This window comes from Cryptotermes secundus, unplaced genomic scaffold (genome assembly GCF_002891405.2).
Source record: "Cryptotermes secundus unplaced genomic scaffold, Csec_1.0 scaffold1057, whole genome shotgun sequence".
NCBI lineage: Eukaryota > Metazoa > Arthropoda > Insecta > Blattodea > Kalotermitidae > Cryptotermes > Cryptotermes secundus.
Window position 1 is genome coordinate 262,731 of NW_019729909.1, and position 25,645 is coordinate 288,375.

The 25,645-nt window shown below is 36.4% G+C and overlaps 1 protein-coding gene across 1 annotated transcript in view; it reads left to right on the forward strand.

The window, feature by feature from the left end:
- The window catches only part of LOC111865830 (collagen alpha chain CG42342), a gene marked incomplete at its 3' end in the record, with an annotated part of 284,652 nt that overhangs the window by 195,511 nt on the left and 63,496 nt on the right, over positions 1–25,645 (forward strand). Inside the window, 7 exon segments of the mRNA XM_023854166.2 lie at positions 1,797–1,832; positions 5,931–6,002; positions 10,102–10,170; positions 13,031–13,084; positions 18,464–18,643; positions 18,746–18,817; positions 19,413–19,475. Of these exon segments, the coding sequence (XP_023709934.1) occupies positions 1,797–1,832; positions 5,931–6,002; positions 10,102–10,170; positions 13,031–13,084; positions 18,464–18,643; positions 18,746–18,817; positions 19,413–19,475 (546 nt within the window).

Sequence of the window (25,645 nt, forward strand, 5' to 3'; positions counted from 1 at the left end):
TGTGCATGTCAGTCAGTGGTTGGTGTAAAGTTGCGAAACTTCTTCATATCACTATGAGATTTTACAAAATTGATACTGGCTGAATATACTGTAGTACTTTACATTTTCAATTTAAAATATTTCCCAAGAATGTATGCAGCGGGAATACATATTGAAAAACTGTATTTTGCTTTCCTCAGTATTTCTTGATTTAAATGGCTTGTAATATGACAGAACATGAGCATAGTTTGTTTTTTACCAGTATATTGAAAGTTATTGAAGAGATATGCTAACACATCCTTTACAGATAAATTGGCTGAACAAGTATGTCTTTTTAGACGAGACCTTTCAGTTTGTGCTAATTGGTTATATGGTATATTCTTGGGTGTTTTTTCCTTGTGTTGCTTGTATTGCTTAACACAGAATCTAACATTTATGTAACAGTACTTAGTATAGGTTATATTCATTAGTCTTGGCTAGAATATAATACAGTGTTACTACTATGACTCTGTTGTAGTCGGAAAATTCTAATGATTGGTTCCATAAATTGGCAATTCATATGGGAAGCAAATTATGGCCATATAACCCTTTCCTTTGTTTGGTATGCCACTGAGGGATTTAAATTTAAGATTTAAGATAGCTTAAACTGTATAACTGCTTTCAGTCTCAAGAAATTCACAGATTAAAATGGAAATCTAAGTATAATAAAGTACCTAGTAATGAAATGAAAGAGTACTCGCTTATTATATAACAGAAGAATACTATGGTTTCTGTTACATTGTGACCCAAATTGTATAAAAAGTTATTACAGAATGGTGCAAATTGTGCCATTTCTGCTTACTATATATATTTCATTGCAGTCTTTGCAAATTCACATAATAAACTTGATATCTGTAACATGTAGAGGGTTTAGAATTGAGTATTGTTTTTACAGCAAAATTACAGAACCCTAGTGAAGTAGTGGCAGTACCATGCTGTGGTGTATTCATCACAAGGCAATGCACAACCACTTTTTGAAATTATGTTAATGCTGAAAAGTTAGCATTGCACAACTATTTATCATCTATGAGAGCATATTGGACTGACTGTGCATATGGCAATAGTGAGGAGGCTCTTACATTAATGAACAAAACTCTGATATCTATAAATGGTACACAAATAATGTGTTATTCTTAAAAGTATTTTAAAATTTCTGATGAAATGAATAACTGTGAATCTTTCCACTCCTTTCATGGACAGGAAACTACCTTCCATTTTCCCATTGTGATAAAAATATAAATGTAAATTAAACTTCACTATAACCACTCACTGAAGCCCAAAAGACAATAATTTATTCTCATGCTGAATGGATCACAGTAATAACACATGTGCACTTGCAACTGCATGTGCACAAACATAAGCAGACATGCATGTACACTTTAATGACACAACTTATGTTCTTTCGCTGCATGTAATAAATTATGCTTCTATGAACATGACGTAAATGTTATTCTTCATAGAAGCAGCAATAACTATGCAGTGAAGTTTCAAGTATGAATTCTATTAAAATCTGTTAGTCCCCATTACAGATATTCCATGTTCCCTTAGTACCAAGGTACAGTACCACTAATGTTATACAGAATGTGGTGTTAATTGATTTGTAATATTTTCCAAATATAAAAGTAAGCAATTAAAATTAAAAATAGTTAATTCATTAAATAATTCCAAATTTATCCAATCATTCAGAAATGCAAACTAGATGGATATAACAAGAGTACATAAGTATCAAATGAACATTTTAGCAATGGTTTAATCAACTGAAATTCTTTTTATTTTAGGGGCCTATTGGGTTGGATGGTCCAAAAGGAGATCCAGTAAGTATTTAAAGTGACAACCTGTAAATTATTTTTTTTAATTTATAGAGTATTTTAGAAAACTGATTTGTTTTCAGTAGGGTCATGTAATGCAAGATTTTCGGATATGTCACTTTAAGAACAAGCAGATGTTCAAAACACTGTCACGTGATGGAGTGACAATAGACGGGGTTTGGATTGGTAATTGGATTTGTTGAACACTTACAGATCATAACTACAAGTAACTATAGAACTACCATTAATTGACACACTAAGCATTTCCCAGGTAGTCCATTGGTGCATATTATGAATCTGTTGCAGTCATTACTTAGCAATGGCCGTTGTTTATACTCATTATATAGCAATGAGTCTACATGCTACAATACTTGTACTATCTTTCATTAAATTAATATCAATTCATATAGTGACACAGCTACTTCAAGTCCAGCTGTACCACAATCCATCTGCTTCTCATTCTGTCATAAGTACTTACATTTCTTCCAGCAACAGTTCTGATATATGGAAGGGATTATAAAAGATCTTAAGTGATCTTATACTGTACTGATACTGTACATAGTTATATTTTACTTGATTCCACCCCTCCATATTTATGCTTTTGTGAGAAGTGGATGGGACCACATGCTAATGCGGAAGTCAATCTAAAATGTCAATCCATAATCCCAGACTGAAGTTCTGAAAGTGCTCCTTAATATTCGTTTCCTTAAAAAATATAAATGTTATCATGCTATCAAGAGACTCATAAATAAATAAGAGAAATAAGAATAGAATTATCTCTTTGGCAAATAATTGGTGCTATATTTCTTTAGAATTTTATGTTGATGTTAATCTTTACTGTCTGTGTCCACTGAATGGTTTGTCAGAGATAACATCAAGTAAGAACGTAAATATGTTAGATGAATACATCCCAAGGAGGAATTACTAGTCTATTACTTAGATATATGTGAGTTTTATTAAACTGTACTATAATGTAATTTACAAGTTTTATATTCTATGCATTCTGCCATGCATAAATTTCCATGTCATATAGAAAACAGACTACAGAAATATGATCTTTCAGGAGAATATGAGAGATTATTTTCCTCTCAGATGTGATGCTGTGTAGTCTGGTAGATACTAACAGTGTTTTGGAGGAGTCTGTCACCTCCATTTTCTACCCTAAATTTGGGGGGCCGCAGATTCTTCCAAAATGCTGGTAAATATCTGTGATACTACACAGCATCACAGTCAAAAATATAATAATATTTCTAGTCATTGTCATGAGAACCTCATGACTCACAGTAAAAATTTCAAGTTAAAAAATCAAAATTGTACACATATAATTAAGAGTAAACAACTAGAGACACGTTTAGCTCTTCCTCAATAGCAATATTAATTCCAAATGCAAAATTGAATATTTCTTTAGTTATTAATGAATATTTTATAAGCACTGGTTGTTTGTATGGCGAATTTAGGATACAAAAATTCAGTATAGTCAGTTGTCAGATTGCCTCTATATTGTACAAAGTTCACAATTGATCCTTTTTTATCTAGGTAAATTACTGAATCTACCAGACTCATGTCAGGTGTCAGTAGTGGTTGTTAAAGCTTCTTACATCAGTGATTTGCTGTCACGTAATAGAATTCTCCCTGAACCTCCGAAAGTTGACACAACATTTTAGGCTGCAGCTTTCCTCTGGAAATCTGTATGCAGACATTTTACAGCGATGCATTTCATTCTCAGTCTCCTGGCAAACATTTTCATTCAAAAGCTGTTGTCAGAAATCGGACCAGAATCATTAGTTAATGCACATGGCTTGCCTGCCTTTAAGTTATCTTTAATACTCTTTTGGGCACAAAAGAATTACATCCACTGTAGAACTACAGTATAATTGATTACATTACATTACATTACCTTGGATTGCATTGCATTGCATTTGTTAATGTTTTCAGTCCCACTAATTCAGGGTCACTAATTTTGAACTTAGGGATTCAGTTTAAATAAAATATTCTTCCATTACACAGCAAAGATACAACTATGTTCCGTTAACAATATATACCATATAATTTGACATTCTGGGACTGGCTGACAGTCCACTCATGGGTACATGGCTGGTCTTTTATATTCATATACGAAGGGGGACCCAAAAATAACCGGAACCGACCTGTTGCGCGCGCATGCTTTGTAGTTACGAGTTGTGCTGCTAGGTGGTGTTAGCTGGGGGTCTCCTGCGACTGTTAGTGAGCTGGTGTCAGTCTGAGTTAAGTGGTTTGTCTGTGGTGCTCTGTTGTGTGCGTTCCTGTTTCAACCCTTTGGCGATTAGTGAGAATGGCATTGTCCACAAAGAGTTTGTTCCGCCAGGACAAACAGTGAACCAACATTTTTACCTGGATGTGTTACGAAGATTACGAGAGAGTGTGCGACGAAAACGGTCCGAAATGTGGAGAAATGGGAACTGGTTGCTTCACCACAACAATGCTCCAGCCTGTCTCATGTGCAAACCTTCGGTTAAAATTCGCTGGACCATGCTCCATGAGATGTTCGTTTCCTCAGAAAGTTGGTCAATGGTCTTTTGACGATCTTCATCAATTCTGGTCGGCCATCTCACTAATCGCCAAAGGGTTGAAACAGGAACGCACACAACAGAGCACCACAGACAAACCACTTAACTCAGACTGATGCCAGCTCACTAACAGTCGTGGGAGACCCCCAGCTAACACCACCTAGCAGCACAACTCGTGACTACAAAGCATGCGCGCGCAACAGGTCGGTTCCGGTTATTTTTGGGTCCCCCCTCGTATGTTAAGTAAACTGTGGCTTAGGACCTAGAAATTTAAAGGCCTCCAAAAGCTGAGAGAGATTCAGTGAGGAAAATGCAGCACTATCTTTTAAAAGTGAGGAGAAAACAAACAGCTAACCATTTCATCAGATCAGAATAATGTAAATAACATGAACACCTGAGGCAGTCTGAGACAACTTGAGTGAGTTATTGTTAACAGGCAACATGTATGTGCAGTTCCACATTAACAAACTTATATTTCATTTTTATCCACACATACACAGTATGTCCAGGTTCTGTTAGGACTGTGTTCATTAAAAATACAAGACGTGAATTATTTTCAAAATTTCACTCTTTTTATTCAAAATAGTCTCCTTCTGAATCAATACATTAATTGAAAAGTTTTCGAACACAGTCATTGTACTCCTCTTGTGGAATCGTCTTTAAAACTGTGGTACATTCCCTTTGGATGTCCTGGATGGTGTCGTGATGGTCTCCTTTCATCGCCAACTTAACTTTTGGGAACAACCAGAAATCTTCTGGAGCCAGATGTGGTGAATACAAAGGATGATCAAGGACTGTGATCCCTTTTCTGGCCAAAAAATTGCCCACGATCTTCGATTTGTGGGGTGGGGCATTGTCGCGGAGGAGTGACCAGGAACCTTGCTCTCGATATTCAGGTCAAATTCAAAGAATTCAAAGAAGGGCAAAATTTAAAAAAATAAGTCCTAATGGATCCTGGACACACCGGGTATAAATATGAAAATGAACATTTCTTACAATTTAATTAGAGTTCTTCTTAACAAAGTGTAGTATTTCTTTGAAAAACTATTTTGTTTCCTGTTAAATTATCATCTGTCATGAAAAGCTGTTCATTAGCAATGCAATTACAAATCTGTAATATTTGTTAAGCATTCTTTCTGCAGAAATTTTTAAATAAATTATGGTACCCAATCTGAATCATAGCAGAGGTATAACCTGGCCCTCCATACGCAATAGGCTTTAGTCCTGGAATAAACTCAATTGTTTATAAATACATGAAACAGAATCATTGTTTTAGTAGAATTCATGTAAAACAGTGGCCTGTGGCATTTTATTTTGAAGAGATATAAAGAATTCATTAATGAAATTTAAAAATATTTTTCAGAGTGAAATATCTCTAGTTTATAAATCATTTATATCTGATTAGCCTGTATGACCGCAATACTTTTTTGAAACCTACAGTAGAAATCAATTGACACATTTACATAAGAAAAGCTAAATAATTATACTGTATGAGCTTTATTGTTTTTATAATTTTAATATAATTTTGCATTTTCTTGTTTCTTGTGCCTATTTATAGGGCAGACCAGGTGAGAAGGGACAGAAAGGTGAACTTGGAAGTCCAGGGTTTGATGTCTTCTCAGCAGTCAAGGTGAGAATTTAATTTTACTGCTTTCTTGATGGAGCATACCTTTCGCATCAAAAGAGAAAGTGCCCACCTAAGTCATCTTACTCCATCCAATGAGCAGGATCCATCAGCCAATTTTCTTCTTTATTATGTTCATTTCACATAGTTCTGAAAGCCGGGTATATGGTTAAGATAAATAATAGATGTAGTGACCTCAATTATCAAGCCTGATGGAAGGGACAGCCGGTTGCATAGAGCATTAATCATTGGTTATGCAGAGTCTTTCCTTGTTTTCCTGACATTCAAGTTTTCATGCAGTCTTTGATTCATTGCATGAATTTAGTTTTTGATGGAGGAGCCATGTCTGTCAGGCAAAACTTATTTCTAAATTATGACCTCAGATCTAAACACAGGTGAAAACTTGGGTCCAGGAGTGTTGTAATAAAATAGTAAGATTAAAAAAATGTGAGTATGAAGAAGAATCTTTGATATATTCAGATTTAATTGGCAGTTAAGTAGCAACTAATATACTTTCTATTGCAAATTCAATGGATAGCTGCTTTCTTTGTTGTTGTTTGTGAATGGAATATATTTAAATTAAAACATTGGGTTTTAAACATGATGACCTATTGTACCAGCCCCTGATGATAGATGAGTATTGACGCTGATCATTCTGAGCCCTTATTTATTTGGATGATTATAGATGACCATGAAATTTATTTCTAATTAATTCTCGGTAATTTTTAATTTCAAAAGTCTTATGTTTCGATATTACTGGAAATGTATTGTGATCTTTAATATCGTATTTCATTGTCTGGGATTTGCAATACGGTGTTTATATTGAAATTTCTAGATTCTGGCAGGACCAAGGAGTCCGTAGTTCTGACATTTACGAGCAGTCATAAATTTAGCTCGGGTACAGGGAACCTGAGGCGCCTAAAAGGAAGGTCAATGAGAAGGACAGGTCAGAACTTGTTACAGTTGCCTGTGAATGAGGGCCATTATGATTGAGTTGCCTCATTCAAGCTTCCTTAAGGAAGATGGGATGACATGTATATGTCCACACCATGGAGAATTCGAATTCTTTCGAATTCCCGGCGTGGGGTGTACAAGCCATTCCACAAAGGGAGACTTTCACCATATTCCGAAGTGAACGGACGTGACCCTTGCACGCTCCGAGGCCTAGCTTGCAGATCGTGTAACGCTGTAACTTAAAGCATAAGGATACATAAAATTAACAGTGGTTTGGAGAACAAAAAGGTGAATAAATGTCAATTGGATCAACTCCCAGAATACCGCTTTCTTCAGCACCGCTACCCTGAGACTCATGCAAACTGACCCAGCTAGTTTCCCGTACCTATACCGATCTTCCTTAGTTTGATCTGTGAGGACAACTTGCAGTGGCCATCATGCACTCTCCTAAGGTGGAAACAGGTGTAGCAGGGATAGCACCATTCCGACTGAGCTGATTCAAACAAAGGTGGGTTGGAAAAGAGCAGTGTTAGTATGGATGATTGGTGGAATGATATTGGCAGGGGAAGACTGATGTGCTTGGAGAGAAATAAGTTGTTTGTTCACTTATTACTTCACAACTACACTACTGGTCACAGNTTGGTGGAATGATATTGGCAGGGGAAGACTGAAGTACTCGGAGAGAAACCTGCCCCAATACCACTTTATCTGCCATAAATTCCACATGAATTATATTGTAATGTTTATTGATATTTGGAAACATTACTGTCCCACTGTCCATGGTCACTTATACTCTTTGAGATAAGTTGTTTGTTCACTTATTACTTCACAACTACACTACTGGTCACAGTATTGTGCTCACTCCCTTCTCTCGGTTGCCTTGTGCTGCATTGCATTGAACCAGGAATTGAAAAACTTGAAAAGTCATGACTAACTGACTTACTAAGTAACTAACTAGTGCACTGCCTGCTCCTCTTATAAGCACACAACCCATATGGAAAGCTCTATGTTTTTCACATGTGACCTCGGTTTTTCTTGTCAACCACTTGATTTCCTGAAGATTCCGGATGGTATGATTGGCGAGCACAGGCCAGGCAACATGATTGCACCATCCTCAATTCCCATAACATTGTTAAGGCAATAAGAGACTTGTGGGACATAGCATCTCCCATACCTCTCTGTACCAGCATACCCAAATACTATATTAATTGCTAATGACACAGTCGGTATAGCGACTGGCTACAGGCTGGACGGCAAATGGGTTGGAGTTCGAGTCCCAGCAGAGGCAAGATTATTCTCCTCTCCACATCATCCCGACCGGTTCTTGGGCCTACCCAGCCTCCTATCTAATGGGTGCAGGGGGCTCTTTACTCAGGGGTAATGCATCTGTGGCATGTAGCTGAACACTCACCTCAAACAAATGCTGAGGTCAAGTATACATGGTTCTATATGTTGACTCCCCCATACGTCTTCATGATATAGTTCATAATTAATTGTGCGAAGTGACAATTTTTCCTTTTATTTTATATCTTCATCATTTTGCAACAAATTGTGTATCTGTGAGCGCTATTATTCATGTGCTTAATTGTAATTATTTTCTTACCATATTTTAGTCAGTATCATTCATATTACAAATGTATGAAATCATCTATAAAACATTTGTAATAATACTAAAGGAACTCTAGATCTGTAAAATACAAAACACATTTGTATATTTGACTATTTAGAAGGCTCTGCCCTTGAGCATGATTTCATTACAGTATTTATGCATAGTCAGCTCCTGTCAAGTAAATAAGCTGGAAAAAACCAGAGTTATCATATCCTGGAAATCCTGCAAGTGTTTAATGATTCCTGGTGTCAATGCTCAGCACTGTCCACCTTGAAACAATATTGGCTGACAATTGCGAGGTGGCCGGGTACATTGGCAATTGTACGAAGGGGGACCCAAAAATAACCAGAAACGACCTGTTGCGCGCGCATGCTTTGTAGTTACGAGTTGTGCTGCTAGGTGGTGTTAGTTGGGGGTCTCCCGCGACTGTTAGTGAGCTGGCGTCAGTCTGAGTTAAGTGGTTTGTCTGTGGTGCTCTGTTGTGTGCGTTCCTGTTTCAACCCTTTGGCGATTAGTGAGATGGCCGACCAGAAGGAACAAAGAGTGTGCGTGAAATTTTGCTTTCTGTTAGGGAAAACTGCACTTCACTCTTCAAGTCGCGGCAAACATTCACGCGGTTTTCTCTTTGGTCATCTCCGAGCAAGCGAGGAACAAATTTTGCAGACACCCGTCTCATGTGCAAACCTTCGGTTAAAATTCGCTGGACCGTGCTCCATGAGATGTTCGTTTCCTCAGAAAGTTGGTCAATGGTCTTTCGACGATCTTCATCAATTTCACGCACACTCTTTGTTCCTTCTGGTCGGCCATCTCACTAATCGCCAAAGGGTTGAAACAGGAACGCACACAACAGAGCACCACAGACAAACCACTTAACTCAGACTGACGCCAGCTCACTAACAGTCGCGGGAGACCCCCAGCTAACACCACCTAGCAGCACAACTCGTAACTACAAAGCATGCGCACGCAACAGGTCATTTCCGGTTATTTTGGGGTCCCCCCTCGTATGTGTTTCTTCAGGTTCTGTTCCACTGCATTGTTCTTGGCTGTACTCTGTCCACCTAAGTTTGCAGTCACACATATTGCCATCAGCGGCTCAAATTAAAATTCAGTAACAGCACTGCTGTGGGTTGTTATATCAGCATCAAATCCTGATGGAAGCATGGCGTGCAGAAAACATCTATAGAATTTGTGTATATAATTTAATTTAGTGGAATCAGTGATCTTTAATAGACTAAAAGGTGTGAATACGCTGTGTACTATAATCAGTTCAGGGATCCCTGAGCCTTAATGTGACAGAATTAATCTGTTTTAACAGAGCTTAAAATGTACTGACACAGCATTTAGGAATGTTTCCCACTTAAATATTCCCTTATATGCAAGAAAAGTTACCTCTTTGTACAAAATACACATCCTGGATCTCAAGTTAAGCCTATTGTGAGATTACTGACGTATTCCATTAGAAGAAATGTTGCAAGTTTTGTTCCTTTCAAGGGAAATTCATTCATCAGGAATAATATTAACAACACATGGGTCTATTTCCAGGGATTAAAACGCTCAGTGACCACACTGAGAGGTGGCACCTTAGGTTATGCCGAAATAGTTGCTGTCAAGGTGAGATCAGATCACTTTCACAGGAATGTTGCTTTGCTGTAGTTTACTAACAGTTCCTATTTCAGATGGCTAAGCTGTTCCCTTTATTAACAGTTCAGTTGTTTACTCATTTAATTTTGTGTGTTGTTGTTTACTGTGTATATGTTGACTTGAGCTATGCAGAATTAACTCCATTATGTTGCTGTGTAGTTTTCAACACTTTTAGATCTTACATCTGTCTAATTGAGAGGATCTCATGAAAGTAGGAAGAATTATCACATTACATTCAATTAAAATTTTGATTTTCAGCTGAGAAATCAATTTGTGTTTCAGTAAAATGTTGTAGATTTGTTGAATAATTTATAAAATTTCAATAGGTATGTAGTACATCATTTTTATTCCTAACATATGTGAATTTTGAACTTAGTAGAAAGTGTTGAGAACCATACCCTTCTCCATGTTGAACATGTGTGTGGTATAGTAAAATGTTATTGGAATGTCACAGTTCCTTTTCTCCAATTAAGAATGTCACAGTTCCTTTCTCTAATTAAAAAACAAGTTTCAGATGTCAGCAAATGTCCTTGAAGCCCAACAGGTTTCTTCATTCTATGAAGGGCGTTCCGTATATAATGCCTCATATTTTTTTGTGTTAATATGTAAGTCTGAGCTGGATGTTGGTGGTGTTGTAGTAAAGGTTGAACCTTCCTGCCAATGTACTGTTAGTTCGGTTGTCGTGCGACAGATAGTGACAGCAGAGCAGTCTACCAAAATGGCGTCTGACATAGAAGTGCATACGAAACAGAGATGTGTTATTGAATTTCTCACTGCCAAACAAATTGCACCCATTGACATCCATTGATGCTTGTTAAAGGTGTATGGAGACAATACAGTGGATGTAATCACAGTGAGGTGGTGGGTAGTGCGTTTCAACAGTGGCGAAATTAAAGTGCACGACAAGCCACGCCCTGTGCGTCCCTGCTCAGCTGCCACTCCTCACAATGAACAGCACCTTGATCAGCTCATCTGTACAGATTGGCAGATAACGACAAGGGAACTGTGTGCACGGCTTAATATCGGCTGTAATGCATTGGAAACGATGTTGGGGAAGCTGGATCATCGCAAAGTTTATTCCAGGGGGGTCCCCGCAGATGCTTACACAGAACCACAAAACTCATTGAATGGAAGTCTGTCAGGACCTGTTGCAGCAGTCTGAGGTTGAAGGTGACAAGTTTCTGGACAGCATCATCACCGGAGATGAGACGTTGTGTCACCACTATGAGCTGGAATCCAAAAGACAGTCCATGGAGTGGCGACATCTGGATTCCCCAAGAAAAAAGAAGTTCAAAACACAGCCATTGGCATGGAAAGTGATGTGCACGGTCTTTTGGGATAGGTGGGGTGTGATTTTGTTGGATTTCCTGGAGCCTGATGAGACTGTCAATTCTGAACGCTACAAGACGAAGCTGACTAAACTGAAAGCCCGCATTTCCCGAGTCAGGCCAGAGAAGCAGACAACTTTTCGCTTGCAACACAATAACAGTAGACCCCATACCAGTTTGGCGACCACTGCACACATTTCAAAGTTTGGCTGGACTGTCCTACCACAGCCACCTTATAGCCTCGATTTAGCACCTTCAGACTTCCATCTCTTTGGGCCTATGAAAGCTGGACTACGTGGGCAACATTTTCCAGACAACGATGCTGTCATTGCAGCTGTAAGAAAGCGGCTAGCCTCTGTGGGCACATACTTTTATGGGCGCGGCGTACAGGCTCTTGTTCATCGCTGGCAAAAGTGCATAACAAATGGTGGTGATTATGTGGGAAAATAACTGTAAGTAGCTGAAATCTTGCTTTATTTAACTGCATTATTATGCTTTCTGTATCTGTTGTAGTTTTCATTAAAAAAAATAGGCATTATATACAGAACGCTCCTCACATGTATTGAGACTCAAAGTGAGAGGCCTAATTTCAAGTTTTGCAAATTCTCAAATTATGGATTTATCAGTTATTTAAAACAGATTTGTTATGATGTCATTAACACAGAATATTTTTTTTAAGTTGAGATAGAACTGGTGTAGAGGGATTGTACTTTCTTTTAGCCAAGTGATTAAATATTAGCAGCAAAAGAAGTAGTTGAAGAGTTCAAGAATAAATTAACCTACAAGAAGAAATTGCCACTTTATGTTATTTGTGAAGGATAATCACATATCTCCTACAAACTACATGTAAGTGTATGTGTACTTGGGGATCATGATGCCTGTAGAATATGCTCCTAAAGTTTTAGCTAATTTTGCAGGTTGTTTATAGCCATGCTGCTATAGAATTCACTCCACTCCAGCAACAAATAACACACCTTTTGATTTCAAATTTATATTAAGGTACAAGATATAATTGTATATATTTGATGGCATTGCTTGTCAAAATTGTTGATATAATACATGATCAGTGTTCATAGTTATGACATAATTTCACTAAAACGCATTTGTAACTTCAAAGAAAATTAATTTTCATCGCATTAAGCTAAAAAATTGGCACTTAAAATTCTTTACAAATTTTTGTTAATGAGTCAGTTTATGATAAGACTTTATATGTGGCTGTCCTACACAACATTTCAAACTGTCACCATTCGAACGTCCTCTCATTCTTATAATATGCTATAACAGCGAATCATGTTTGCTGCACATTTAGCAAGTGATAGTCCATGCAATGTATAATGTGAGAGAACTTACATCATACGTGACGTAAATCCCGTCCTTTATGCCATTTTTTCAGATCATTTTCAATAATGGCACCATTTTCATTCTCAGCTGTGTTATCAACACTTTCCTTTTCAAACTTAATAACAATCATATAACTCACCCACAGTTAATAACATTTCTAGGGTCTCCAGGAGCACGGGCATAACATTTCGGTTCAGCAGATCATTAAACTCAAAGTAAGTGTGTTCTTGAGAATGAAAGTAAGAGAGAATGTTAGAAAATCTATGCTTCTATCACTATGCTGACCTACCTAAAAGAAATTGAAGGACTGCAAAATCAGTGATTACTACAAAAACTTCTGATTTTCTTATAAACTCATTTTAAATCTGCCCTTCAAAAGAAATGAGAATATTCATAATGTTCAAATTAAGGATGTTTTCCATACAGAATTAATCTGCTGAAATATGTCAAGATTTGTGACATGGCTTTTCTCAGCATGATTGCATCTATTATAAGAACAATATTTTTATCCTTTTCTTTATAAATTGCTCTGTAACTTCTCTGAAAAGTGATTAAATTATATAGCATGGGAAGACAGAATGAATTATTATGAAGATGAAATGAGAATGATTTGAATGAAAACAGGCATGTTATATTTGAAAACACTTATACCTGGATAAGAAGCTTGCTATGTAAAAAAGAATATCTATATATGTGTGTGAAGTATCTAGTGGAATCTGAGTAGATGAACTTCAACTTATCTGATGATTCTCCAATTCACAAATGTTTAAAACAATTGGATGCATCTTCTGCTTTCTTAGTTTGGCACAAAAGTGAAGAATCAAGTTCCTGAGGACCAGAAAGGTGTGGATTGAATGGGTTAATTCAGGTAGTTGTTAATACTGGTGATCACTGGGGGAAGGGAAGTATATATACAGCAATCCCTTGCCAACCATAGGAGTTATGTTTCTGAAAGGCATGGTGGTTGGCAAGCCCAAGACCTCATGATAAAATCATGTGTTGCTGGAACGACTGGTGCCATTAACACTTATCAAAGCATATGTGCTCTTTTACTTTAAAAATAATGTAACAATGTGTTTAAAAATATTATCTGCAATTGTAATATGTTAATAAGAGTACTGTTCTTGAAGGCACTTAATTACTGAGAGTTTAAGTCCATGATGATGATGATATTATTATTATTACTGTCACATGAAATTTTGTGGGTCTTGGATTTGAACGAATATTTATTGGACGATCACACTTTACATTCACAGATACAATTATTCACATTTATAATGTCTTCAGACGTTCCTCTTCAATGTTATACACTCTTACAACACTAATCTTGGTGAAGTGTCTTCTGCTCTGTTCAGAGAGCTCAACTGTCCTTAGCTCTCGTCGAATCTAAAACTGACTGGTCTCTTGTCGGATACAAACTTGCTTCTGCTCTAGCCGGATATGAACTTGCTTCTGCTCTAGTCGGATACGAACTTTCTTCTGCTCTAGTCGGATACGAACTTGCTTCTGCTCTAGTCGGATATGAACTTGCTTCTGCTCTTGTCGGATACAAACTTGCTTCTGCTCTTGTCAGATGCGAACTTGCTTCTGCTCAAGTCGGATACGAACTTACTTCTGCTCTTGTCAGATACAAACTTGCTTTTGCTCTTGTTGGATACAAACTTGCTTCTGCTCTTGTCTGATACAAACTTGCTTCTGCTCTTGTCAGATACAAACTTGCTTCTGCTCTGGTCGGATACGAACTAGATGTTGGACTGTTATATCATGCACTCGGGCTGAATTGGAAACACCTTGTTGAAGGGTTTAGTTTCGCCCACTGCTATGCAACGAATCTCTTGTTGCCATGGGAATACATTTTTACTGCCTCAAATAATTTGTTGCTTAGATATTGATTGCACACTGTTCTCTAGGTAGCATGCTTTCTCATTGTCCATTGTGTAGTGATGGAAGTCTTATAGTCTGGCTTTCAAGCAGCACAGCTCATTATTGTTATTGTTATTATTATAGTTATACTCACTCTTGTTCTATGCTCACAATTTTTTTGTGTACATGAATTAAAAAACTGCTGAAACATTATATTAAATAGCATAGTTGGAAAATGGTAAGCATTGTGTATTGTTATACCATAAAGATCACAGGAATTCTCCTATACACCAACAAACACACTGATCTAAAAGTAAATGCAGATAAAACCGTGTGTCTAAACATGACACCAAACCCAAATCAACAGAAGATAGAATTTAGCTACTGTTGTATGTGATAAAGCATCAACATTTTTAAAATTTAAGTGTCAGTTAACAAACAGAAACAAGGTTTATGGTGAAGGTAGGAGAAGAATAAATTCTGGAAATGTTTGTTAGTCATTTCATAAATTGTTATCAACCCATCTGCTTTACAGAATAATGAAGATCAGGATAAATAAGAAAATTAATTTACAATTTTTTGTATCTGTGTGAAACATGTCTTCTACTCTAAGCAAAGAACGAAGATTATTAGTGGTCAGGAAGATATATTGACTTAAGAGGGATTAAATATATGATCACTTTGAGATGTTACTTAATGCATGTCTTCTACTCTAAGCAAAGAACGGAGATTATTAGTGGTCAGGAAGATATATTGACTTAAGAGGGATTAAATATATGATCACTTTGAGATGTTACTTAATGCGGAAATTCATGACTTAAACAGGTCACATATTGCTGTTCAGATAGGGATTATAGTGGAGGTTATAACCATCTCAGCATGTGGCTATAGTATAGGAGATAGAACAACATACAGAATTTGTATGGGAAAGCCTCTTTGAAAATGACCTTTTGAAGACTGAGGAGATCAAAGGATAGCATTGATTGATCTTTGATTGTAAGGATGAAATGTGGATGGAGCTCAATCAGGTTTTGCACAGTGGCGTGGTTTGGTAGAGGAACTGACTGGGAATGCATTATCTCATTGAAGAGGTGCTGCTGCCAGCTAGCAATAATGTAAACATACTGAACATTTGTTTAGTTGGCAGTACATACAATAACAGCTGTGTAGACACTGGAACCTATAGAAGTATAGTTTTTGGCACTATGAGTATTTAGTAATATTGATTTCATAACATAAGGTAACCATCAAATACAACTATGTTATGGTTTTCATTCAGATCATTCAGAGGACATCAAACATATATCATGAATAGGTCTATATGTAGGTTTGAAGTTTGTGTTCAAATAAAAAAAAAAATTGTAAAAATGTCAGTTTTTAATATTCAAAATGTAAAATATTTTATGTGTATGTGTCTAAAGGATCAACCAGACTAAATAAATATTTTTCTCCTGATACCAAGATCATAATGGTGCTACATGAGAGATTTTGAGTACACACATACTGGTTGCCAGTAGTATCAATTCTACCAAAAGGTGGGTCTGCCAGCAGCAGTCCTCTGTCATCATTTTCATTAAAATTCTTTTACATGACTTCCTTGAAATCTGAACTTTGTTGTCTTTCAGTATGGTATGTTGTAATTGGCTTGTCAGTATGTGAAGTGGAGTCTCTGGTATGCACTTACATAAGGTATATTCTACATAACTTATATGAGACCCTTTCAGATCTTTAGGGCTGTTTATGTTTTCCATTTGTTTAAAACAAATCGTTTGTGCCACCAAGCATAATGTATGTGAAAAGTATGTGGCATATTACCTCTCCACATTAGGATCCCTGGTACGGTAATTTGGGAAGATAGCTATTAGACAGAGGTAGTGGGATATGTTTTGCAATGTAACTTTAAATCAGCTGTTTCTGCATTCTTTTATTTGTTGCTTGCTAAATATTGCATTCATTTCATTTGCTATAAGTCAAGTAGATTAGTCTGTAGCGAGGCCTCAATGACTGAAAAATATTATTATTAATTCTGTGTTTCAGTTACTGCAGGGTTTTCAATCAGTGTTTTTCAATGCATGTAACTTGTAATATCTGAATCTGAAAGTGTACAGTATGGTGAAAATGCCTTCCTTCCCTGATTTACAGCTGCATCCTGTAGTTTGCATGCACATTCCATAACTGTTACACTGAATTTGTGTTGCATGCACTTTTTGTCTGATTTTCAAGTTCTTATATGTTTCTTAATTATGACAGTTTAAGTTCTGCATATTTGAATGCTCCAGTGTTATGAAAATCAGATGGTAAAGTAACCAGTATATACTGTCCTCCAGTGAAGTGAAGGGGAAGGTAATTACTAAGTGCCATCTGGACGCACTGTTAAAACTGAAAATGTCAGCGTGATTTTTAGATGATTCATACTATTGCCATTGGTACACTGAAACTCAGTGTGTTGTAAGTAAACAGTAGAATGGTCAAGACTGATTAGTTATGTTCACCACTTGCCTTGCCTTCTTTTCATTGGAGGATATTGCAAGCATCATGCCATGTAAAATGTAACATATTACATCTCATGTGTTTTCAGACCTTAGAATCTTACATATTTGGATTTGAAAGATAATTCAGGATTTGTTTCAGTCTTCTGTGTGCAGTATCACAGTTTAGAAGGCACTATTGTAGGGTCTTCGTGTAAATGTTTGAGGATGGTAAGAATTTTGTCATGCCTAGAAATATGTTATTAATTAAAAAATATGAAATTTTACATAGTAGTCCTTGTCTCCATGACATGACACTTTTTCATGTTATGGAGGGAGATGATCTCAAGGCAGCTGTGGGTATATTGAACAAGTAATCGTGAACAGCTCATGAGGGATGGCTTTCTAGCTAGAAACTTGACCATTGGGATAACAATCCTTCATTGTTAAAAACAGCATATAACAAAGCATCACACAGGGGTTTGCGTTGAACTTGGATTAGGTCTTAGGTCAGGAAAAGGACATAATGATTGAACTTGGGGGACTAGGCACAGATGGAAGAATTGTATTAGAAAAGGGAAATAGTGGATTGGAGTATATCCAACTGGCTTATGATAGGTGCTAAGTGGAAGATCTTTGTGAACATGGTAACAGGTTTTTGGATTCCATAAGAATATGTCAATGTAATTTGAATGAAACCAGCCAGAAAACCATTGTGAATTTTTTTCCCCCTGTTCATTTAATCCATGTAATGAGTTGCAGATTAACTTTGTTTTTCCTCATGAGAAATAATTATTTGGTCCTTGGGCTAAGATATCTGTTTCATTTAGTGGCATGTCTTTGGCATGATGATTTCTATAAACACCCAGAATTCAGTCATATTTTGTGTGATGTGCAGCATGATAATATATGCTTAAAACAATCATTTTGGGCTTTCCCCATCATTTGACTATTAAAACCACTGGGTTTTGAAAATTGGTTTTCTGTCTCTCTTCAGATGAATAAGGTATAAAATCAGATCTACTTTCTGTACCACACAGTTGAGAGAGTGTGCCAGTCTGCTCATTTATGGTGTTAGCAAGCTCAGATAATGGACAAAACCCAAAATAATAGTTCCAAATAATCTGTCACACCACTGTCAAAACTTCAGACTTGTATGATAATTCCCATTTATTAAAACTGCCAGGTCAGTTTAAGTGTTCCCTTAATCTTGCTTTGGCAAATGAAATGATGAACACAAATTATGAACCATCTTCACTCAAGGGTGAACCTGGTGAACCTGGACCTCCTGGTCCACCAGGACCCCTTGGTCCTGAAGGTCTTCCTGGACATGATGGCAGACAAGGGATACCTGGAGAACCTGGACCACCTGGTGAAAGAGGACCCCAAGGACCCATGGGGCCTATTGGACCTTCTGGTGCTCCTGGTTTGGTAGGACCTAAGGTTAGTATGTACGTTTTTCATTCTTAACAATCTGCAGTTACTGACTAATACAAGTGCAAAATTTTTTGTAAATATTCATCATATTAATGACATTGCTTACAGGGTACAAAGGGAGATTATGGGATGATGGGACCACCAGGATTTCCAGGGCTTCCTGGACAGCTGGGATTGCCTGTGAGACTCATACATTAATTCTTTCACCACTCAATTAACATTGGTTTTTATGTGAATAAACTAACAGACTGTTCTTTGCCGATTGCTTCGTTGACATAAATTAAGCAATTTGACCAGTTCAGTGATACATGTCATATCATAGTGTAGCAGTACAACACAGAATAGTCACTGTTGTGTATATATGTATCTCCAAAAAATAATTTATTCATGCAACACAGTTGTAACAATCTCAGTTTGTGTGTATTCAAAATCATATCAGAAGAAATATTTATGACAGTGACAAGGATATGTAAGAACATGTTTCAGTTCTAACACCATATGGCTCAGAAAGGGATTTATTAAAGTTGTGGTTCTCAAACAGTTGATTCTGTAGTCAGAACTCAAACTGTATTTATGTTCTTGGAAGTTTTGACATAAACCTGTTATTTACAATTGGTATCATGCCCTAACTAGTATGAGTAACTATCAATCCATATCAATAGTACTTTTTACATAAATTATTACAAACTATTATTTTTTGGAGATTTCTATAATAGTTTTTAACAGCTTGCAGTTTATAATTTTAGTAATTTTATAAAAATTTTTTAACAACTAGGGAATTCCTGGGAGAAATGGATCGAGAGGATATACAGGGGAGCCGGGTCTGCCTGGCCGTCCTGTAAGTCACAGTTCTCCAAGCTACTATGCTCCTTGATATAAAACGTAATAAAATGGTGCATGCCTGCAGCTTCTGTTTTCTTTTTAGATTTGGAATGCTGTTCAGGAGGCTTCCTCTGTTCTACACTGCAGAAAAAGAAGGTTTTAGAACATGTTTTCTCAATCTCACAATTAAAAACAAAGTAAAGGCATTGATGAAGATGATTTAGATGTTCAGAATACAGTATATAATGAGTAACTGTCTCTCCACTGCATATATTTATTGCACTGTTTAGCATAGGATGCCAAATTAATTTTTGAACACACTGTCAGCTGTAGGATTTGAAGTTCTCACAAAGACAGTGAGGATGAATTCTGTCTTCTGGCATATAAAACTGTGTAGTCTGTTGGAAGTCAGCCTGTGTTTTGGAAGGATATGTCACATCCAAAATATTGGCTAACTTTCAACAGACTACATGGTGTAATGTCCAAGAAGACAGAACTCCACATCATCAGTTGCTCAACAGTTGTAGTATGTCTTGTCCTTATATGTAAATTAAACAGCAGGAACAAAATAAATTTGTGCATCAGCATATTAGCTTGAACAAGATTACAGTGCTAAGATTTCGAGGTGGAAGGAAAATGCTAAAGTTGTGAGGGTATAGAGGGGGGTGGAGTAAAATTTGTGAACATTCTTTAAATTGACACTAGATGGAAGACTGATCACCCTCTTATTCCAGAGACTTTTTCTCCGGAAAGTGACATTGTGCCCAAGTACCTGGTAGAGTACAGAAATCAGGTGTCATCTGTAGTGAGTTACATGCAGTTGTATATTAATAAAAGGAATCAAAATAATCTTACAACTTCTCTACACCTGCAGTGTGCTATAGAATGTTTCTGTATAGTCACAAGAATTTCCTCAAAATTCTTTGCTGGCTGCATCAACATTTTCCAAAAGCATCTGCATTAAATCTTACTAACTTACGGACATGCCTGAATCTTGTGTGGATGTGATTATATTGTAAATAATTCTTCACAGAGCCTAGCAACCCCTTTAAGGTAGTAGACCAACAGTTTTAGAGAATTATTTTAGCTGTAATAATGATATCAACAGAAAACAGGTAATTTGAAACTTCTATAGATTTTTTATTTACATACTTAACTCTTCTGTGATTATGTAATGAACATTTCTGCCACATTGAGAAGACAGGGAAGAACTGGTCTTCTAAAACTACTAGTGAGTTGTGTGATAAAGAGTAAAGTTCAGAGAACTTGAAACAGTTTTCATTTCATGCATCCTGTTGTGTTACAATATACAGCCTCTTTATTAACCGTCACAGCACAACAAATATCAATGTCAGTGCCCCGCCACAGCTCTGCTACATGTTGTAGCAGTCGTTGTTTACATTCCCTGCAGTATGGGACAACACTTTACAAGATGAGGCACCGACTAAACAATTAACGTTGATTTACTACGTCTACATCACGAGCCTCCAATACAATCTTATATACAAAAAGAAAAAATATATAATATTCCAATTTGTCCATGGGAACGTACGAAATTACAAAACCAATGACTGATTCGATGTTATAGAGCATCAATTAAAAATTTTAAAATTTTATTCTTGTTTTATACTATGACTTCTGTTTCTATAGTATGGTTTATTGTATTTTTTACATCAAGTGTTTTTTATATGATTAATAGTATTGTATCCAGTTTGATGGTGTATATGCTGTTAGCCATGTGTTCGCCTGATGATTGCTATTGATAGCCGAAACATGTAACAGAGCCGTAGCGGGGCACTGACCTTGATATTTGTTGTGTTGTGACTGTTAATAAAGAGGTTGTAACTTGAAGCAGGATGGAAAAGTTTGAGGGAGACTTCATCAGAGAGTAATACAAAGAAATACAGAAAATTCACTCATGATAAATGTTGCAGGGGAAACTGCCAACAAATAAGGATATATTTTTATATTACAAGTGCATTGACACTTATTTTTACACTTCAGGAATTAATGAAATTTCTGGAGGAATGGAGAGAACTCTGCTCTGTTATTTTTATGCTTGAATGCAGGACAAGGTTGTCTTACACTCTGCTATGATTTGCATTCCACAGTACTTTGTTGCAAAAATAGATGTGGTACTTTCTTGCCTCAATATGTATGTCACAAAAATATTTGCATTTCAGCATGTATTGTTAACAGAAAAAGAGATTGAGAATTGCTGATCTAAAATGTTCTTGTATTGATTAACCAACTTAACCAAATATTCTGTCATAACCCTTGTTATTTCTTTATAGTCATACCAATGAATCAAACATTTACTTACTACTGTACTTGTAACTAACTAATACAGTCTTGTGTATTTCCACAATTTCAGCCTCACTTCCATTTAGTTATTTAACTGGGCATAACGTGTTACCAAAGTAAGTAACTTGTGATAAATAACGACCTTGTTTCCTTAATCAGTTCTTAGAAAAAACGCCTTTAATTTAATATTTTATTTCAGTGATAATGTGGTGCTACTAGGTGAAACTAGATACTTACAGTACAGTATATTATCTTGATAAAATTAAGTGTATGTGTCAGTGTGTACACACATGGGCATGCATCTGTGTGGCCGTGTTCACTGGTACACGCACACACTAGTGTCTACAGTCATGTACTCTAACCAGTGGATCACTAAAGGAATTAAAATTTCTGCAAGCGAAAAAAGTATTTGTAATTGATGATTAGATCTACTAATTACCCAGGCTTAAAGGAATATTATGCTCGATATTGTACGTTGCTGAGAAAAGTTATCAGGAGAGCTAAAGCTATATATTACGAGGGAATAATAACGGCTGCATCTAATAAATCCAAGGAGTCCTGGAAAATCATAAAGAGAGAAAATGGTAGAGAATCGAAGAAAAAACGTTCATATTCAGAATTGAGAGAAGGTAATGTAATAATCGATAGTAGGAATGAAGCTAAGGCATTTAACTCATATTTTTTGAGTTCAGTTAACAAATTAGTTTGTCAGAGTTCTAATAATGTATGTTTTTTACCACTTTCATGTGAGTGCTCTACAGATAAGATTTCTGAAATTGTAAATATTCCAATTACTGAGGCAGAAGTATTAAGCACGATAAATTCATTAAAAAATAAATCTTCTTGTGGATATGATGGGTTGTCAAATAAAATTATTAAATTATGTGGTGAACAGATAGCAAAACCACTTACTTATATTTATAATCTTTCTGTAAGTTCGGGCAAATGTCTCGACCGATTGAAATATGCAAATATTATACCATGTTTTAAGAAAGGTGATGTTACTGAAATTGCCAACTATAGACCGATATCTTTGTTGACAAGTTTCTCTAAATTATTTGAAATATTGGTGTTTAGCAGGCTTAAACAGCATTTTATAAGAAATGATATCCTGGCTCCTGAGCAGTATGTCTTTCGTAAGGATGTTTCTACACAAACCACAGCCATTAATCTAACTGATACTGTCCTTAAAGCATGGATCAATAAGGAGTTTGTGGTAGGTATTTTATGTGATCTGACAAAAGGCCTTTGATTGTGTCAGTCATGATCTGTTGATTCAAAAGTTGAAGACGTATAGAGTCAAAGGGCCTATTTTGAAATGGTTGGAGACTTATTTAAAAAATAGAATGCAAAGAGTTGTGCTGCATACTTGTAATTTGACTGCTACAATCTCTGAATGGAAATCTGTAAGCTTTGGTGTTCCACAGGGATCTGTCCTGGGACCAATGTTGTTTAATGCTTATATTAATGATTACTCTTAAGGATATAGCATGTACTATTTTGTATGCAGATAACACAACAATTTTAATTACCTCAAATGACCTAAACTCTTTGAATATTAAATTAAATAGAGTTATGACTAGGGTTTCAAGCTGGTTTTGAAATAACAATCTGGTACTTAATTTGAGTAAAACTCACCTGATTAAATTTGTGACTCCTAAGTCTCCAGAGTATACATTATCGGTAACATATAATAATTTTAGACTTAAAGATGTTGATAATGTTAATTTTTGAGGTATGTATTTAGAGTGTCAACTTAATTGGAAAAAACAGTCTGAAAAATTATTAAAGAAACTGAATACAGCGTGTTCTATGCCCAGGAAGTTACAATCCCTTGTCAGTGAACAAGCTCTTCAAATTGTCAATTTTTCTTATTATCAGTCTCAGCTTGAATATAGTATTATATTCTGGGGTTCTTCTCCAGTTATGAAAAGTTTATTTGTTGCCCAAAAAAGAGCAATTAGGGTTATGCTGAGATTGAGTCCTGGAAACTAGTGTAGAGAAGATTTTAAGAAGTTTGATATTTTGACGGTTCCTAGCCTGTATATCTATTCTATATCGATGTTTGTTGTTAGAAATCACAATAATATTCATCATATAAACACTAGACAGTTTGGAAAGTGATGAAATAATGTCGGGAAAGGTGGATGAATTAAGATACACTGTCCGTGTGTGGAACATAGTGCTTTCATGAGTCTTCCATTTATTAGAGAGCGGAAGCGGATATAAAAAAAACAATAAGCATAAATGTTGCCAACTTATGATGATGATATGATTACCAATCCAACATGACCTCCTAATCTCATCACAGTCATAAGTCAACAATCAAGTAAAACATAATATAATTAACTATGCAATCAAATTCAACTTGCGACGAAAATACTCAGTTTTTGGACCTGGCAGAGCTTTGGTCAACAAGTCTGCCATCAACTCTTCACTCTGAATATAATCAAGTTTCACTTTACTTTTCTTTATGGCTTCTCTGATAAAATGATGCTTTAACTCTATATGCTTAGTACACTTACTGAATCGCCTATCCTTACTTAACATTTGGGCTGACTGATTATCATTAAAGATTACAGGTACTTTCTCTTCATCCATCAATTCTAGTACAAAGTTTGATAAGTAAATCCCTTCTTTAATACCTTCAACCAGTCCATTCAGTAAATCGTGTAAACGTACACACTCTCTAGCGGCATCATTCAACCCCTTGTACTCAGCTTCAGTACTTGACAATGATAACGAATCTTGTTTCCTGCTTTCCCAAGAAATTACATTACCACCCAATTTGAAAACATATCCAGTATACGAGGTCTTGTCAAGAGGGTCATTACCATGAGCTGCATCAACATATCCACACAAATCTAACTTTGCTGTGGTATTCTTTTGGAACGTTAACTTAGTGTCAACAGTCCCTTTCAAGTATCGTAGTACTCTCTTGGCAGCTCGGACATGCACTTCTCCATAGCAAGTGTTAAAACGAGATAACAAACTTACAGCATGAATTATGTCAGGTCTGGTACAAACTCCGATGTACACGAGACATCCTACTAGACTCTGATACGGAAAACTAGTATCACATACACCCATCTCCAATTGGGTGCCTGTAACTAGAGGGGTGCGCGCTGGTTTGCTGTCTTGCATGCTGAACTTATCTAGGACATTCCTAATATAGTTACTCTGATCCAAAGTGATTACATTGTTCGATCTTTCAGCTCTCATCCCTAGAATATTCTTAGCTGCACCAAGATTCTTCACTGGGAACTCATTACTTAGTGCCTTCCTAAGCTTCTGCATTTCTACAGTATTACTGTAAAAGACAAAGATGTCATCCACATAAATGGCTACTATCACAACACCTTTCTCACTGGACTTCGTATATACACAGGGTTCGAATTCACACTGTCTAAAGTCATATTTACACAGTTCAGAATGAAGTTGTTCATACCAAATTCGTGAAGATTGCTTAAGACCATACAATCCTGTTCTCAATTTGCATACTTTACCTTTTACATCCGTAGCATTTAGCCCATAAGGTGGAACCATATACACATTCTCCTTAAGAGGGCCATGCAGAAAAGCGGTTACAATGTCCCAATGATCTATTTTCCAATCTAACTGAATAGCTAAAGAAAGCAAAAGTCTTAGTGTGGAGTACCTTACTACAGGAGAAAAGGTTTCTGTATAATTAAACCCATAAGTTTGTGTGAATCCTTTGGCCACTAATCGTGCCTTGTGTTTTGTAATTTTGCCTTCACTATCGTGTTTAATTTTAAACACCCACTTATTACCCACAGCCTTTTCTCCTGGAGGAAGGTTCACTAAGTCCCACGCTTTATTGCTTTTCAAAGCGTCAAGTTCTTCATTTATCGCTTCAATCCA